The 18418-nt window shown below is 47.0% G+C and overlaps 1 protein-coding gene across 1 annotated transcript in view; it reads right to left on the reverse strand.

The window, feature by feature from the left end:
• The window catches only part of Kmt2a (lysine methyltransferase 2A), an 81730-nt gene continuing 63312 nt past the window's right edge, over positions 1–18418 (reverse strand). Inside the window, exons 24-37 of the mRNA XM_051156320.1 lie at positions 18168–18285; positions 17972–18050; positions 16844–17004; positions 16279–16461; positions 11859–16107; positions 11330–11410; positions 9120–9184; positions 6964–7134; positions 5311–5385; positions 3622–3796; positions 3354–3461; positions 2497–2580; positions 1773–1902; positions 1–947 (exon numbers count right to left, since the gene is read on the reverse strand). Coding sequence (XP_051012277.1) covers positions 672–947; positions 1773–1902; positions 2497–2580; positions 3354–3461; positions 3622–3796; positions 5311–5385; positions 6964–7134; positions 9120–9184; positions 11330–11410; positions 11859–16107; positions 16279–16461; positions 16844–17004; positions 17972–18050; positions 18168–18285 — 5955 coding nt within the window. The 3' untranslated portion in view covers positions 1–671. The remainder of the gene's footprint in view (positions 948–1772; positions 1903–2496; positions 2581–3353; positions 3462–3621; positions 3797–5310; positions 5386–6963; positions 7135–9119; positions 9185–11329; positions 11411–11858; positions 16108–16278; positions 16462–16843; positions 17005–17971; positions 18051–18167; positions 18286–18418) is intronic.

An 18418-nucleotide genomic window follows, 5' to 3' on the forward strand; every position in this document is an offset into this window, starting at 1 on the left:
GGGATGGAGAGGGAGCCGCTCCTATCGTCAAGAAAGGTCACTGGCTGTGGTAAGGCTCACAGGGTAACACTCCCACTTACAGCCACAGGCTCAATGTTTGGTAATTAATTGGCACAGCCCCAAGACAGCCTTTTGACACCAGAGGTGCTAGGAAACCCGTCTCCCAACCAAAGTGAACTCTTAAATGGGCAGATAGTAGGGAAAACCACCAGGCCATCTGTTTGTTCAACAGATGGCCACAGGCCAGGCCTCACTGGCAAACTACTAGGTATCCTACCAGCCCTGTATCTGGGGTCTTGTCTGACCCGTCTCTTCTAGGGCGCGGGAGAGGGTTATGGTGAGGATGACAAACTGCTGAGGATACGCTCAGACCCCATCTCCACTGTAAGTTACCCTCTACATGTTCCTTCCAGACAAATCTCCCAGGAACCCATTTCCCACGTTTTACAACAACCAGAGAGACCCCAGGAGAAAGCCAACAGTTGATCTTTTCCCTGAGACCCCTCTCTCCAAGACTATGATCACATGATGTACATGTGGGGCACTAGGGTGCTTAGCAAGAAGACCCTCAACTGCCTGCTCAATCCTGGGGCTCCTGGCTGCTGGATGTCCCTCAGCATGGCTCTGGGTGCCCTGGGTCCTGGTACTCCATCATGGGAAGACGAGCAGCTTCAGTTCAGGAACTTCCGGCATTTCTTGGCGCCACAGTTGCAGGGGAGCTTGTTGCTGGCATCCTCAATAGGGAACTTGTAGTCATAGGTGAGCTCCTCCCCCCGGTAGATCTTACGCATGGCGAAGATGACAATGTGCTTCTGCCCATCAATATTGATGACCCGGGAGTAGCAGTTGGGCTCACAAGAGTGATTGATGAAGCGTGCAGCGTTTCCATGCATGGTGGCATCCACTACCTCCGAGTCATCAATTCGGAACATGTAGCAACCGATGCCCTACATGTGTAAGGGAAAAAAAGGGAATCATTTTATTTACATATTAATTTATTGAATCAGATCTAAAGTCTTACACATGCTATATAGGCAAACGCTCTACTATTGCGCCACATTCCCAGACCTGAGCTTACTCTTTCTTTTACGAGCTATGGGACATGGGTGGAGATCAGAGGATAACGTTCAGGAATCAGGTCCCTCCTCACCACTTGAGTGCTGGGGACATACTTCAGGTAATCAGGGTTGGCAGCAGGTGCCTTTACCCACTGAACCATCTTAGTTTTGAGACAGGACTTCCTTATGTAGACCAGGCTGGCCTTGAATCTGAGGCTTCCCAGGCTAGCTCAAGTACTGGGATGACAGGCATGGCATCACCGTACTTGGTTGAACTTATCAACGCTCTGGTTTAAGAACATTTTCCATGCCTCAAAGGAGCCAAACTTACAAATTTCTCTGGGTACCTATTTTTTTTAACATGCTTTGAGGGGCAGTGCCTAGATTACATGTGCTAGAGTAGAGGGAGACTGTTAATGTCACAGTAGACCCTGGGATCTACAGACCTCCGCAATCACAAAGACCACCTTATTTACTAATCCTTAGGAGCTCAGAATACTTATAGGGCCCATCACAAAGTACGGAGATGCACAATGTGTTTCATAAGGTTTTTGTGGACTGAACCCATGCCCCAAAACAACAGCAGCAGCAGCAGCCACTCACCTCTGAAGTGAAAGCATGTTATTATTTCTTTTGGATTCAAGAAGCATGCTAAGAGCTGACGGCCCCTTTCTACGGCAGGAGAGAAGCTAGGGCGTGAGCCTCGGCACTCACCTTGCTGTCGTAGTACTTCTCTCGCTTGTCAGTCTGGATGGAGCGGATGACATTGCCGGCATACTCGATCACCATCTCACCGGCATCGATGTTTCTCTTACAGAAAAGACCCCGACCGTGGATGGGAGACCTAGACCAGAACAGACACACATTTCCTTTTAAACATTTGAAACCTTTTTTAGATTTATTTATTTTCATGTGTATGAGTGTTTTGCCTGCATATACATGCACAGACATGTATGTGTGCCACATACATACATGTATGCTGCCCGTGGAGGTCAGGAGAGAGCACTGGGTTCCCTGGAACTGTGGTTACAGACGGTTGTGAGCCACCATGTGGGTGCTAGGAACCAAACCTAGGTCCTTCGCAAGAACAGCTAGTGCTCTTAACGGTGAAGCCATCTCTCCAAACTTTCCAATGAATTAATTGTGTAAACAGGTGAACAAAGTCTGCTGGTTTCCCAGTAGAGACCGACACCTCGGAGAGGGAGATCTGGCCCTACCTCATTTGTTAACTGTACTGGTAAGTCTCCATGCTGCAGCCATTCGCAGCAGTAGTTTAAACGTTAAGTTCTGTTTGGCACCAAGAGCTGCAGGGGCATGACATGTCAGAGTCAATACACCCACTAAAACCCCAGTGACTGTAGGAGAGATGTCACTCTAGTAGTTGGTCCACCTTGTAGGGAAATATCAGTCTTCTGAAATTCTGCAACCGCAGCCCTACCTGTAGACACCAACTGCCTCCTTCGATGTCTTCTTTAGGTGCCGGAAGCGCATGGGCATTGGGAGATCCATGCTTGTTGCCCTCCTAAGGAGAAGAATGCTGTTATGAACTCAGTGTTGAGCGGCAAACTGAGGTCTCCTGTAGAGTGAGTACAGTTGCTCGGATACAGCTAAGACTACCTCAGACTTTCCCGGTCCCTACCCTACAAGTCAGCACATCTGAATCATCTTGAGCTTTCTTGAGATGAGGTCTCTGTGGCCCAGGCTAGCCTCAAACTTGAAGTAACACTCCTACCTCAGCCTCCAGGGTGCTGGGACCACAGGCACGTGCCCATGCTGATTAACTCCCTATTAATTTAGGACAATGGTATCACAGGAATAGCTTACTGCTAAAGAAAACATGCATCTTAGAATTATTTAAATTTCTTCTATTTCACATTCCTTTTGCTCCCCATCACCTTTGCTGCTACAGGGCAAACTATGCCTCAGTCTTCCAAATGTCACAGAGTCGCCACTCCATCAGATAGTACCCTGAGGCACTGGGGTGAAAAAAGGAACCTTCTTTTGTTTTTTCATTTTTATTTTGAGACCGGCTCTCCTGTAGCCCAGGCTGACTTCCAACTTAAGATCAGATATAGCTGGGGATGATCTCAAACTTGAGATCCTCCTGCATCTACTCCGAGGACTGGGATTGTGGGCGAGCGGCACATGCACAGCTGAGAGAGCTCCAAGACTACTAACAAATTTCCGACTATTATCGACTGTCCCACTCCACAGCCCACTGGAAGGGCAGTCTAGCGTGCATTACACGCAGGAGCTGAAGGAGTGTGAGGTGTCCGGTGACTGGCCATGACTCACCGAGCTGACTTCAGCTGGACCTCTTCCTCTTCCTCGTCATTAGGGCTGTATTCAGGAGGCTGTCGATGTTTAGAAGCCAGGAAGTTAAACATGTCAAACGCTGACTTCCTGGAGCCAAAAGATTAAAGTTTGCTTTTAGAGAGACACTCTAATAAAGGAATAAAGGTGGTGCCATTACTGAAGATCTCAGAAGGCAAGTGGGATAAGAACTGTCATTCAATAACCAAGTCAGGACCCCAAAATTCTCACAAAGCAGAATGGAACTTGCCTCAGGTGGACCTCAGCCCTGGCTGAGCCATGAGGGTTCAACGGAGGTTCATTGGCCTCTTCCGGTTTGTGGAAACGGAATTTATAATTCCGACAGTGCTTGGCACCAGACAGCTGCTCAATCAGGAACACAACTGCGTCGTGGAGAATGCCCAGCATCCTCAAGCCACTCACACCTGCAGGAAAGGCACCTGGAGTAAGCTGCACAGCATCAGAGTAACAGCCAGAGGCTACCCACAAGGCAGGGACATCCGATATTTAGAAATTAGCATTAGAATGCTACTGCAAACACACCAGATACATCCATCAATAGGGATGAGTGCTTACTGTAAGCTGCTCACACCAAACTCTGGCCTGACTTCTGTGCGCTGCATGAATACAAGGGCCACGTGCCTTTTCATTTCCTGCTCACAATGGCCACCCAATGTAGGAATCACCAGCCTTTCTTGGTAAGACTGAACCAGAGCCAAGTACTCTGTTACTCAAACTTTATTTAAAAGAGAGCGGATTAGTGTGTGTCAGACACCCGGGTTACACAGCTAGTGTGCTGGCATTTTATAGGTAATGTGGAGTGATACGCTTCACAGTGGCTTTGTTTTCCTCAGTCTTGATGGTATAAGCATTCAAATTTTCTCTTTATTTTATGAAAACATGTTTATAAGTTTGTTGGCATGGATGGTACTGAAAAGTTTTGGGTTTGTTTTGTTGTTTTGTTTTTTTGAGAGAGGGTTTCTCTGTAGCCCTGGCTGTCCTGGATTCACTTCATTGACCAGGCTAACCTCGAACTCACAACGTTCCACCTGCCTCTGCCTACCTAGTGCTGAGATTAAAGGTGTGTGCCACCACGCCTGGCCCCTGAAAAGTATTTTTAAAGAAAAGAAACAGCTCATCTATACATTTTTATTACGTACATGACATCTCAACTACAACATTACTTCTCAGGGTCTCTGATTATGGCTGCGTAGAGTACTTGCCTAGTATTGTGACATCCTAGGTTTAATCCTTAATACTGTTTTTAAAAAAATCTGGCATTATTATTAGATACAGACAGAATAAATGTGTTTATTGTGGATAAGATTTCCATTTTAGGATTGTGTTTGTACTAGGATCATATACGATTCCAATACACACCAAGTTTATGTTGTGGCACACTTAGAAATGAAACCCTGCCACAGTAGTGCTAGAGACGGGATGCAAGCATAACCACTGGGCCACACACCCCAGTGCAGAAAGGAACCTTGGGCCGGGCGGTGGTGACGCACACCTTTACTCCCAGTGCTTGGGAGGCAGAGGCAGGCTGATTACTGTGAGTTCAAGGCCAGCCTGGTGTACAAAGTGAGTCCAGGACAGCCAAGGCTATACAGAGAAACCCTGTCTCAAAAAAACAACAAACAAACAAAAAAAACCCAGGAACCTTGAAAACACACACAGTGAAAGAAGACAGTCACAGATTAGGATTTCACATTTTCACATATATGAAATATCCAAACAAGGAAATCCGTAGGTGGCAGGGTTAGGAATGGGGATTAGTTGTATGTTAAATGGGCAAACTGGATGATGTATAAAGTATATACTAAAGCTGCAAATTATGTCTTATTTAAAGTTTTTATTTTTTTAGACGCTGTGACTTACACTAATAAGTTGCCAGACTATTTGGAGGCCGTAGCAAAATGACAGCACCAGCCATTACCTGCGAACGAGAGCTGCTTCAGGCGCGCATTTGATCGGGCTTCCTGGACTTTATCTGTCAGTGACTTCCACGCATCTGAAAAGGAAACAAGGAAACTGGAGGCGGGAGAGAACTTGTGGTGCCACGTGTCATTGCCATCAGTGTGCATGGTCACTGGTGTGGAGTCAATCCAACAAGTGAGAGGCAGCCAGACACCCTGTACAGCAGGCCGCCTCTTTACCACAGGCCACAACGGCAGGGCCACTGTGCTTTCTGAATCCCTAGAGTATTTACATGGCTTGATGCAGCACCATACCTTACCTTAAAATTACATGTTTTTAAAGGTTAAGCCGGGATGAGTGTGGGGCTGTCTGCCTTTAATCTCATCTCTCCAGAGGCAGAAGCCAATGGTTCTCTGTGAGTTTGAGCTCAGTCTGGTCTACTCAGTGAGCTCCACGCCAGTGAAGGCTATATAGTGAGACCCTGTTAATTACAGAAGAACAGGGCTCATTATGATCCCCTTTTCTTTTATTTATTTATTGTTTTTTTTTTTAAGACAGGGTTTCTCTGTGTAGCCCTGGCTGTCCTGACTCAGTTTGCAGACCAGGCTGACCTCAACTCACAGTGATCTACCTGCCTCTGCCTCCAGAGTACTGGGATTACAGGCAAGCACCACCATGCCCAGCTCTATTTAGGAAAAAAAAAAAAAAAAAAAAAAAAAAAAATTTTATTTATTTATTTTATGTATGAGTGCTCCATCTGCATATACACCTGCATATACACCCACGAGGGCATCGTATTCCAGTGGTTGTGAACCACCATGTGGTTGCTGGGGATTGAATTTAGGACCCCGGAAGAGCAGACAGTGTTCTTATCAGCTGAGCCATCTCTCTAGTGCCCTTCTTTTATTTTTAACAGAGACAAGGTTTCACACTTTAGCCCAGGCTAGTCTAGAACTCACCAGGTTGCTGAAACTGGCCCTGAGTGTGTGGATCTTGGCTGCGCATCCGGAGTGCTGGGTCACGCCGCCTTCTCTCCTATGCTCGGCTCACACCAGACTTACTGCATTTTCATACATGCTTATCATTGTACTTTTAGGACTCATGCTTTGTTTTTTTTTGTCTGTTTTGTTTTGCTGGAGACAGGGTTTCTCTGTGTAGCCCTTGTTGTCCTGCACTTGCTTTGTACACCAGGCTGGTCTCCAACTCACAGATTCACCTGCCTCTGCCTCACGAGTGCTGGATTAAAGGAGTGCACCACCACCCCCAGTTTAGCACTCATACTTTCAAATTCTTTATTTAGACAGTCTTGCTGCGTTGTCTAGGCTGGTCTTGATCAAATTCCTGGGTTCAAATAACCCTTTGCTTGAGGCAGGGAGTAAGTACAGAGAGCATGAGTGAGCTCCAGCCCACAGGGAAGAGATGGTGGCATAGGTGCGCGGGAGGTGGCAGGTGCGCGGGAGGTGGCAGGTGCGCGGGAGGTGGCAGGTGCGCGGGAGGTGGCAGGTGTGCAAACTGGAGAGGGCAGCTCTGCTAAGCGTGCCATACAACCTATAGCTCTTAGCGCTTCTCAACAATGGCAGCTGCTTCTTCAAGAAGGCAAGCTTCTCCCGAACAGAGCAGTGGCTGCGGCAGGAGGCCTGAGGGAAGCCATTAACCTAACAAGTCCACTCACCTTCAATACTTTCTGCACAGATCTGAAAGCCATCGTCACTTGAAATTTCAAAAACAAGTCCTTTCTTGGGCTTCTTCTCAGCAATGCTTTCCTTCCTCTTTTGTTCTTGCTGGAGCCAAAGCATCAGTGGAGAGCTGAAACTGCTCTCCTCTTCTTCCGCTGTTTTAGGTTCTACGATGAAAAACAAGGGCCAAAGAATTCGCTGAAGCCAATGTGCATCAAGTGCTATGCACAGAAAGCTCTAAATCAGTGTTCAAACAACCCTTTCTTAGGAGTCACCTAAGACCATCAGAAAACACAGATATTTGCATTACAAGTTACAACGGTAGCAAAATGACAGTTATAAAGTAGCAACGAAAATCATGTTATGGTAGGGGGATTGTCACAACATGAGAACTGCAGAGGCTGCAGCATTAGGAAGGTTGAGAGCCACTTGCTCTGCATGCTTCACCTCCATTTCTGAGGACACGATGAAGGCTCAGAGATCTTGTCCTGGGTCACAGCTACTGAGTACTAAAACGGTGGTGGTGGTGGTGGTGGTGGTGAGTGTAGTTTATTTACATTTTTTGTAGCAGAGTTTCTGGTGAACTAACGTGATTTTTTTCTCCCATACATAACTGCTCTCAACAGGGTCAAGACCAAGTCAAACAAAAATCCCCTTTACTCAATGGGAATCACTGATTATGTCTCAGATACTCTTCTAGGGCCGTCACCCAGATTATCATATGTGAGCCTTACAACTCCACTGAGATGGCTGTTATTACTGACGGCCCCCCTTGAGATAAGGTCTCACTGTGTAGCCCTGCCTGGCCTGGAACCCGCCATGCAGACCATGCTGCCTGTCTTCCCTTCTCCAGTGTTGCTGCTACCCCAAGCCCAGCTCGGCTCAGGTGCAAACTGAGCGAGGTTGTGCTGATTCCCGCCTGTAAGCCTACTGTGGTGCTGAGGCTGATGAAGGACGACGGTCAAAGCTCAAGTTCTAGGTCAACTACAACAGCACAGTGGGACCTCAAAGCAGGAATGCAGCAATGAATGACTACATGAACAAAGATGCGAAAACTGAAGCAGGCCAAGGAAAAGCCAAGGTCACACAGCTTACATAAACATGGGATTTAAACCTATCTGGTTCTGGAGACTCAATCAAGCTACCATGGCTGCCTGTAGTCAAGCTTCAGGATTGAGAACCTCGCCAACCAGCCCAGATCTCAAACCTAAGCCCCCTTTTCTGAGAAGTCACTTTTTATGATTATTTATTTACTCAATCTATTTGCTTTTCTAAGATAAGAGCTCACTCTGAAGTCCAGGCTTAACCTGGACTATGTAGCCCAGGTTGGCCTCAAACTCAAGACAACCTTCCTCCTTCTGCCTCCTGAGCGAAGTAGACTTTACGCTGACTGTGAAGTGGCAGATTGCACTAGGCCAGATAGAAGGAGCTGTGAGATGCATGTGGTTTTAGAATCAAATCCCACTGCCTAAGAGAGATTGCTCCAGGTTCTCCAAGGGAATTTACCTGTAAGTTGCCATTCAGATGAGAAAGAACTCAAGAGACAACTAAAGGTTATCACCAGCTACGTAACATGTCACCGTCCTTAAAGTTAGTTTAGCAGGGGCTGGAGAGATGGCTCAGAGGTTAAGAGCACTGTCTGTTCTTCCAAAGGTCCTGAGTTCAATTCCCAGCAACTACATGGTGGCTCACAACCATCTATAATGAGATCTGGTGCCCTCTTGTGGTGTGCAGGTATACATTTGGCCAGAATACTGTATACATAATAAATAAATAAATCTTAAAAAAAAAAAAAAAGTTAGTAATAGCAAAAAGAGGATCCAACCCTGACAGGTAATGACAGACAGCACAAATGAAGACAGCTGAGAAAGGGGCCAAGTTTTACGCTACAACTTTACATCGCTGCTTAACTTCTTGGGCTTCGGTTTGCTTCTCTCCCATCTACACTATCAGAAGATAACCCAGACGATTTGCTGTAGCGCAGGCTGCCCTCAAGGCCGCGATGTGGCTCAGTCTCACCTTGAGCTTATTCTTCTGTGTCAGCTTTCCACGTGCTGGGGCTGCAGTGTGCGCCACTATGGCCAAGTAGCACGCATGCTTTTCAAACAGACCTTTAGCACTCTCTACTATGACCTAGTCATCGCCCACATACCTCCATTCTCTTGCTCATCGGCTGGAGTCTGTGTTGCCTTAATCTCTGGAAGAGCGGCCACTGGGCTGAATGAAAATAAAACCAAATGTGAGAGGCAAGGCCAACTCAAAAGACAAAAACAATTGTTCACCAGCTGCCACATATCCTGTCAGCTGTTTAAATCAACAACTAAGAAAATGAACAGGGGCTAAAGAGATGGCTCAGTGGTTAAAAGTATGGCTGCTTTTCCAAAGGACCCAGGTTTACATCCCAACACCTATGTGGCAGCTCACAAGTGTCGTTAGTTCCAGTTGTAGGGACTCTGACACCCTCACACAGACATACAGAGAGGTAGAACACTAATGTAAATAAATTTAAAAAAAAAAGAAAGAAAGAAAGAAAGAAAATGAACATAAAGTGCTTTGAGATAGTTTATTACTGTGGGAGTGTATACGCCTGTTGAGCAGCCCCTTCCATAGTGAGATCCAGGAATCAAGCTTAGGTCATCCAATTTTTAAAAAAGACTTAGTTATTTATTATTTACATAATATTGTTTGCATGTACACCTGCAGGCCAGAAAAGGACACCAGATCTCATTATAGATGGTTGTGAGCCATCATATGGTTGCTGGGAATTAAAACAGCAGCCAGTGCTCTTAACCTCTGAGCCATCTCTCAAGCCCAGGTCATCCAATTTTTAAGACTTTTAGTGTGTGCGTAAGCTGTGAATGCATGGATGCCCACAAAAGCTGGATACACACTGAATGGAGGCACGGATGCTTTGTTAGAACAGAAAGCACCCGTAACTACTTTGCCATCTTTCCAGCCCAAGAACCATGCTTTATGAGATTTCTTCCCCAATATTGGCAGTAAGTATCTGATCTTGAGACTGTGGACTGCACTTCTCAAATTCTCATGATCTTATAGCAGGAAAAATACAAGCCCCGTGTCGCGACAGTGCTGCAGAGTTTAACCAAGGTAACTGGCTTAGCTAACATACAGGTAAACTGCATGAGCTAGTTTCTATTCTCACTTTTTTAAGTTTAATAACTCCTAAAACAGCCCAAGTGCAACTAATATGCATGCTGGTAACTAGTTAAGTAAATTGCTACATTCATACAACAGCAAAGAAACCTCTGGAACACAACATGGACACCTGTCTGCCCAGGAGGAGGCATATAAAACCAAGTAAGTGAAAAAACAGTAAGTATAGCAGTATCAATTTAATACAACTGTACATATTTACACCAGAGTACACACACACAGAAATACATGCAGAATAAAACCAAACTATGGGGCTGGAGAGATGGCTCAGCAGTCAATAGCACTGGCTGCTCTTCCAGAGGACCAGGGTTCAATTCCCAGCACCCACATGACAGCTCACAACTGTCTATAACTCCTGTTATAGGGGACAGATCTGATACCCTCCCACAGACATACATGCAGGCAAGATACCAAGGCACATAAAATAAAAATAAACAAATTAAAAATAAAACAAAGAATAACAAAAACCAACAAACCATTACCAAAGTCATTTCTAGGAACAAATGGGAAAATGATGAGCAGGACAAATAGGAACCAATAGAAATTATTTAAATAATTCTAGCTTAGAAAAGGGAAAGAAGGGTGGTGGGTAAGGTGGGCCAGCAAGATGGGTCAGAGAGTAAGATGACTTGCTGCGCCAGCCCAGCCACCTACATTTTATCTTTGGAGCCTACATAAGGGCAGAAGGAGAAAATGATAGAACAAAATTGCCCTCTGACTGCTACATGTATGCTACACAAGTGCATTTACATATACAAATAGCAAATAAATTTAAAAAGACAGCAGGCCATGGTGGTGCACACCTTTAATCCCAGCACTCAGGAGACAGAGGCAGGTGGATTGCTTTGAGTTCGAGGCCAGCCTGGTCTACAAAGCAAGTCCAGGACAGCCAAGGCTACACAAAAAAACCAAATGAATAAATAAATAAATAAATGAAATAAAAAGATAGAAGAAAAATTTCTACCTCATTTTTGTTTTACAAGCCTGTCTGTATTTTGGGTGGGGTCAGGGGAGGTGCAATGAATTAGTATATGGCCTTTGCTGGCCTCAAACTCATAGAGGTCAGCCTGCCTCAGCCTCCCCCAGCTCTGGAATTAAAGACAGCCATACCAGAACAAAATCCAATGCAAATCAGAGGAAGCCTGTTTTACATGTGACGGACATAGAGAGGTGCCATTTGCAGCTCACCCTGTAGGCTGCTCACATTCCTTCTGTGACGGCTGCTCCACTTGAGCTGCATCCTGCTGCTCCCTGTCAGCTCTAGGAGTCCTACAATAGAACCGGTGCATCTTTTTAAGAAACCACCATCAAATACGCATTAGGCAGATAAAGTTCACAAGCCTGCAACAGTAACTATGGTCATAAAAGCTAGTAAGAGTGCAAGGACTGTCCAGGGAAGGGGAGTGCCCTCTGTGCTTTGTATGTATGCCTCCAATGCAGGTTTTAGGCCAGAGAGGGCTCCACGAGACTCCACAGCAGCAGCCCTCACCCGTCAGACAGGAGTACCATTCCCTCGCGTCCCCCAAGCATCCAAAACAGGAACAAGTAATCAGCAGTGTCTAATCTCAAAGCAAAGGACAATCAAACCATCCAGTGATAGGCTAGCTCTTGCTCCACTGAACAGTGCCCAAAGCCGAAATGAAGAAAACCCCCGAGTGAGCACTGTTGAGCAGCGTCACCCCCAGAGCACAGAAGCTCACAGCTGCACACCACTTACCGTGGGACTGAGGGCTGGGGTGCTGGCTTGGCTTCTTGGTCTGGAATGTGTGCTTCAGAAGAGCTGGTCCGCAAATGAGAAACCTTGTGCTTCTTGCCACTCCCCTTCTCTAGGGGCAGCTGAATCCGTTTGACTTTCGGTTTTGGTTTAGTGGAACCTGGCACTGAGGAACTTGCCGACTGCTGTCCAGAGGATGGGGAGCTTCCTGGGGAGGTAGAGCTGGCTTGCTTAGCTGAGGGCAAAGCCTTGTTCTGCTCTTGCCTCACACCATTAGGAGCGTCTGCTGTCTGAGTGAAGTTGGATGGCTGGGTCCCTGGAGCAGCATCAGGATCCCGCTCCCGCTGGGAAGACAGGGTACCAGTTTTACCAGCTAGAAGCTGGTTCACTCGCTGCAGCTTATAGTGATCCTCAGCCTCCCCAGGAGGGGACGCAGCTGTTGCGCCTGTAGTCTGAGAAGAGGGGAGCACACAGATGCTGGGTGCTGCTGTCACTGCAGCGGCAGAGGGAGTCTGTGATGTCCCCAGCTGTGGGAACATTCCTGAACTCTGTGGTAAAGCCACAGGCTGGTCCTGAATGCCCAGGCTCTGCTGGCTGGCTTTGATTAAAAGATGGCTTATTGAGCCAATATCTGGGGTCCCAAGCAACCTCTGGTTGGTTAAGGTGACATGTCCTGGAACTGATGTACTACTTGTAGGGGTTGCTGTGGTTTGCATGGATACCACGTTCAGGACGGAGGAACCGGATGCCAAGGCAGACACAGGCCCAGATGTGAGGTGGCTAGTATCCTGGCTTATCGTTGACGAGCCCGCCACTGTGGCAGCAGTTCCACCCACACTCTGTGGTGGTATCAGGGGTGCCTGTTCAAAATACATGATGCCAGATTTAGATCTTTTTATGATGTTGGGGACAGTTCGGTGAGATGAAGTGTTAAGTGAGCCCAAGTCTAGGAGACTGGGATGGTTTGAAAGCTGGGAGGCTGTGAAGTTAATCAGTGTCATGTTAGAGACCACATCCGGAGGGGCAATGTTGGAAGGGGCACTAGAGGGAGCAAGCTTTTTATTCTTTCGAGTGTGCAGACGAGATATGGGTCTTTTCTTGAGTCCAGAGGATGGAGTGGCCACTGTGGTAGTGCGGTCTGTCCTCTGGTTAGCTTCTGAACCCAAAATTTGGGGATCTGGAGGAGGCTGAACCCCAATAAGTAGGCCTGAAGGAGGACTGCTGATGTTGGGTGGGAAGCTACTTTGAGCAGCTGCAGGGAAGGGATGTAAGTGCTGGTGATGAGGCATGGAAAGCAATCCTTTGCTAGCAGGAGGGAACAGAGACTGAGAAGGTGGCAAGCTTGGATTTAGTCCTGTGGTTAGGGTGAGCCCACTTCCCATGGGCCCCAATACCGAGGTGTTTGTCTCCATCACACTGGGTGTAGAACTAACAGGAGAGGTCAACTGGATTTTTTGGGTCACTCCATTTGGAAGAGTTTGGAGAACATAAAGTGGCTGCATGTTCTGATTAACGACAATGAGTTTCTCAGTGGCTGGTTTCAGGTGGGGGGGAGTGGTCTGGACAGCTGCGTTAGAGATCTGAGAAGGGCCGGGGCTATCAGTAGAATTGGGCACATACTTCTGGTTCTGGATGGGAACGGTAGGGGAAACAGGTACCTGTAGGCCAGGAGTGCTACTGTTTCTAGTTAAATCCTGATTGTTGCCATGACCTTGTTCCACTGAACCACAGGGAGGGCTGGAGATGTGGTCTGCATCCATGTGTCCTTGGATGAAGTGATCGGGAGTCATGTGGCCTTCAGGAGTGGGGTCTACGCCTGGACTCAGCAGTGCGGGGTCACCCTCAGTAGAGGCTACCGACTTCTCTGTGATGGTCACTCGCTTCTCCCCCGCATCTGAGATCACCGCCAGCCTACTTGGGTTCTGGCTAGGGACAGTGGGACTGCGGGTGGTCAGCACAGAGAGGTCAGAGGGTAGCTCAAGAGGCAGCTCAAACTGCTCCTCTGCCGAGATAGAAGAGGAGACACTACTGTCCACAGGCTCTGTTGCTGGCAGCTGCTGAGAAAACACCTCAAAAAGACCCATATCTTTTTCCCGGTTACTATCAAGACCCAGCCCTTCACCAAGAGTCAGGAGTTCAGAGGAAGACGACTCTGGGCTCTCACCCAGAGCCTGCATGGATGGAGTATTCTTTAGAACAAAGTCCATGATGTCTGAAGGCAGGATATTCCCACAGTCATCGCTGTTGTTATTGTCAGAGTCTGATTTCAGGAGCTCAGTGTTATACGTGTCCAGTAAGTTTTTGTCTGAGGGGGTACTTGTGTGGACTCTGCGGCTTGACTCCAGGGAGCTGAGCTGAGCTTCCAAGGAATCCTGGCCCTGTGCTTTCACTCTGCTGACAGAGTGGCAGTTATCCAACTTCGGCTCATTTTTGTGGCCAACAGTGCTCTTAATGACATGTTCTTTCTCACCGGCATCCTCGGGCCGATCAATCTTTAAGCTTTCTGTTCCATTTTCTTTCCCACTTCTTTTTGGAATCTGGTTGCTCTTCCTGGTTGTGGCAGTGACACTAGTATCACTCTCTGTCCCATCATCAACGCCATCCAGCTGTGAAATTTTTGGAAGGTCACATTGCTCCTCCTCCCGAAACAGGTGATGAGACGCCAGCCGCTCCTCTCCGCCTGAGGAGATGACTGTCCTAGTAAAGTTGTAGTAGTACAAGTCATCTTCGTCTGAAGTGCTCAAGTCATCGGCCCCGTCCACCTGCCCCTCTGCTGACCTCTTTCCTCGCTTTTTCCCAGTGGAACTGCTATAGAATGGGATGTCTTCTTCACCGTAAGACCTGACTCCATAGAGCGGGGTGAGCCCAAAGAACATGTTAGACCGCGCACGAGCACTGCGGCGGGGGTACCGTCTCTTAAAAGAGCCGTCCTCCTGAGGCTTGGGGCCATCAGCAATCATCAGGTTTCTGTCTTGTTCTGGAAGATTCTGATAGCTGTTACTTTGAGGATCTTGGGATGAGGTATTGTTGGGGCTCGGCTGAACCCCGGGGCCAGCTGCTGGACTTCTGGAAGCTGAGACTGGCTCTGCTGGACATACCGACTCTATGTGTGCAGGAGAGCAGGGGCCACTTTCTTTCTGGGTATTTTTGGACTGATTCTCACTTTCCATTTTCAGAGGTGTCACTTTGACAGAGCACTTCCGGGGTGCCTGTAGCTCCTTGGAAGACCCGTCTACTTGCGTGGACTGACCTTTAGGGGCTCCAGGGATAGGAAGAACTTTATCCCCAATCTTATCAGATGAAACATTATTACATGGCCGTTGCCCCAGAAACCCAGGAGTCAACACCTCATCAGCAAACTCTGGCTTTAGGTTTCCTTCCTCAACAGTTGTCACCTGACCAGGTTCCAAAAAGGATCTACTGGAATGCTTTTCTTTGCAAGTCTCTTTAGAAGATTTTTTCCCTTTCTGCCTCCTGTCTCTAGAACTAGACCCTACATGTTCATGCAAAATGGATGGCCTATGGCCTACACCAGAGAGCTTGAAGGTTTTGATTTCACCATCTTCATTTGGAGAAGGCTTTACCGACTGGGAAGAATCCATGTGCTGGTCTCGGTCACTCCTTTGCCCCTTCAAGTGGAGCTGTGGGTAGGAGACAGTATCTTTAGAAGAAAACGGCACTGAAGAGGGTTCAGCAAAAGTGCCAATTTTACTAACCGTTAACTCTCCAGGAGTTGTGTTATGACGCTGTGGTAGCAGTTTAGGAATCCCAGGGTGAGCTGTGTTATGTGCAGATCCATCTGAGCTCTTGGAGCTCAGCGCTCTGTTTTTCTCTCCCTTTAATAAGGAGCCCTTGGATATCACATCAGAAGCACTGGACCGCTTCATTTCTGAAGACGAAGAGCCATCCAAATGACTGTTTTTGGAGCATCCAGTGACCACTGTCCTTTGTGAACCTGAAGAGGTGGGGGTGCTGTGCCCTAGACTAGCACTTGGATGCAACGGCCCTCCGACTCGATCAGCTGCTTTGGCACTTGACTCAGGATCTGTAGCAGTCCCAAGGCTGGGGGCTGAGGAAACACTATTCCTGGAGTAAACACTCCCAGTTCTCATTGGAGACATTATCCGGAGCTTGGACCGCAGGGGTGACAAGGAAGAAGTACTGTGACGTCTGGAGCCAATGCTCCGAAGACCAGAGGAGAGTAAAGGGTCGCCGACTGTGACAATTTCATGAGTGGTTGGGGTAGGACTTCCTGAACAAGGGAGAGAAAAATGAGAAAGCCAATCAAGGACAGAAAAAATGTGTCAAGTCTCTAGTTTCAACCACTTGGATATACCTGTTTATAGGCAACCTTTTGATTAGCAAAAGTCACAAAGTTAAGGTTGCCTAAGAGAACAGTCAGTGATGCAGAGAAGTCCTTTACCTGCAGAAGGCAATGGCCGGCAGCCAGGGGACCTCTGCGTAGGGGAGTAGCTGGGTGTTCGAATCCTAGGGACCTTTGAGATGACATGATAATAACAGGAGCTTGAGGTCTGTGAATGAGGTCGGTCTGGTGACGGAGGACTCAGAATTGAAGTTGTACTTTGACTGTCCTTACATGAAGTTTCTGTGATAAATAAAAACTTGTAAGTGGAAGAGCTCAGTTAAGTAGCTAACAGATAAAAAAAAAAAAAAAAAAAAGAACAAATACACCATGAAGAAAAAATGTATCTAACAGATGAACCGATATAGAGCCAGCTAGCTGTCAGGGCCAGCAAACTGCAGTGGGTTCAGGTGCTCAAACATCATGATCTGAGTTCAGGCCCACAACTGTCTTATCATCTCTCCCACACCCATGCACGTCACCACACACACATGCACACATAAGGGTGCTACCAGATAAATGCCAAGCCAGAAACAAAGGAGGTCTCTCAAGTTAAATGACGTTTTTCAATCCCAGTGCACAATCACAAAACTTGAGTCCAAGTTCTCCTTGGGCTAACACTCACCTATCAATGATGACGGGCTGTGGGCGATGGTCCTATTGTCATCATGTTCAACTGTGCTATTGATATCAGGCTCTACAACAGGCGGACGGCACTCCATGATCTTGCATGTGTACACGCAGCGCTTGCGGGCATCTGTGGTGCTCCAGTATACCCTCGAACACCTGGCAAACAGGGGGGGAAACCCCACAAATGAAGGACAGATGTACAAACTATCATTTCCTGAATTTCTCCCCATTGTGAGTTCTCTTGTCTCAACTCAGAGAACACAGCTTTATGTCTTGGGTTCTTAGCAGAGACTATCTAAGTGCAGCAGTTTTAAACTTGTCAAGTTCCTGATGTTTCTTACACTCTCAGAAAGTTGCATGACTTAAAAAAATATATATATATTTTAACCTACATAAAAAGAAAAATAGTAACTATAATACCACTGCCATTCATAGGGGATTAACACTTTACAGACCATGTAACCTGAAACCCTAAAAAAGCTCAAATCTGAGGCACCCCTTTGCCAGCCAAGTCCTACAAAACAAGAAAAATACAAGTGCTTAATGTTTATACGAAGAGCTACCAGGCAAACATGAGTTCAGACCACGTTGAGAGACCTGGAATGCAGAACTGGAAAACATACTGCAAAATGAGGTTCTGAGGAGGGAGATATAAAAGGGGACTTTTTGGAGATAGGATCTCCCTGTGGTCCTTCCTGGCCTGAATCTCACCGAGATCCACCTGCCTTGGCTTGCCTTCCAAGTGCTTGTGCTAAAGGCGCCCACAACCATGAGTGGCTCTAGAAGGGTTATTTTGATCTTACACTGTCAGCTTATCAAGTTCTTAATGATTAATTCACATAGAAGATTTATAAATTGTTTGCTTTGAGATAGGGTCTCACTGTGTAGCCCAGACTACATTTATACTCTTTTAGCTGGGCATGGTAATGTGTACGTATAATCCCAGCACTCGTGAGGCTGAGGCAGGGGGGGACCGTGAGTGTTAAGGACCGCCTGAACATAACTAGGCAAGGGCTGGGGGTGGGTATAGAATCACTAAAGGCAGCTACCAAGCACATTTAATGACCCACACCGTTGGGAGCCACACTGTGGGGCTGCTGTGCCCTGCCTTTACTGGACTTACTGGTATCCAATAGGAAAGAGTTTATCTTCACAGTCAGAGAGATCATTCAGAATTCCCAAACAGTCGATCGTCATTGAGCCTAATCAAAGAAAGAACTGGTTAGAAGAAATGAGGAAGAGAACTATTTTGTAACCAAGGACCAGAAACGCACTAATGATAATACAGTATTTCCCATGAACGAAAGCCTGTGTCTTACCAATCATCATGTGGATGTTTTCTGGTTCCAAACCATTGAGGAACTTCCTTCGCAAGCTGATTCCTTCAAAGTCCACAAACACTCTTCTAAAAACTTCAAATCCATTCTCAGGAACCACCTTAAATGAAAGCCATGGTTGCTGTTAATGGAGTGTCCCTTTACACTTTACTTTCAGAGTACCAACTGCTGGAGGCAAAGCAAAGAACCTATCTCAAAAATCACCCTTCAGTTTTACTACCACCCGCTTTGTT

The sequence above is a fragment of the Acomys russatus genome, chromosome 14 (assembly GCF_903995435.1).
Source record: "Acomys russatus chromosome 14, mAcoRus1.1, whole genome shotgun sequence".
In the NCBI taxonomy this organism is placed as follows: domain Eukaryota; kingdom Metazoa; phylum Chordata; class Mammalia; order Rodentia; family Muridae; genus Acomys; species Acomys russatus.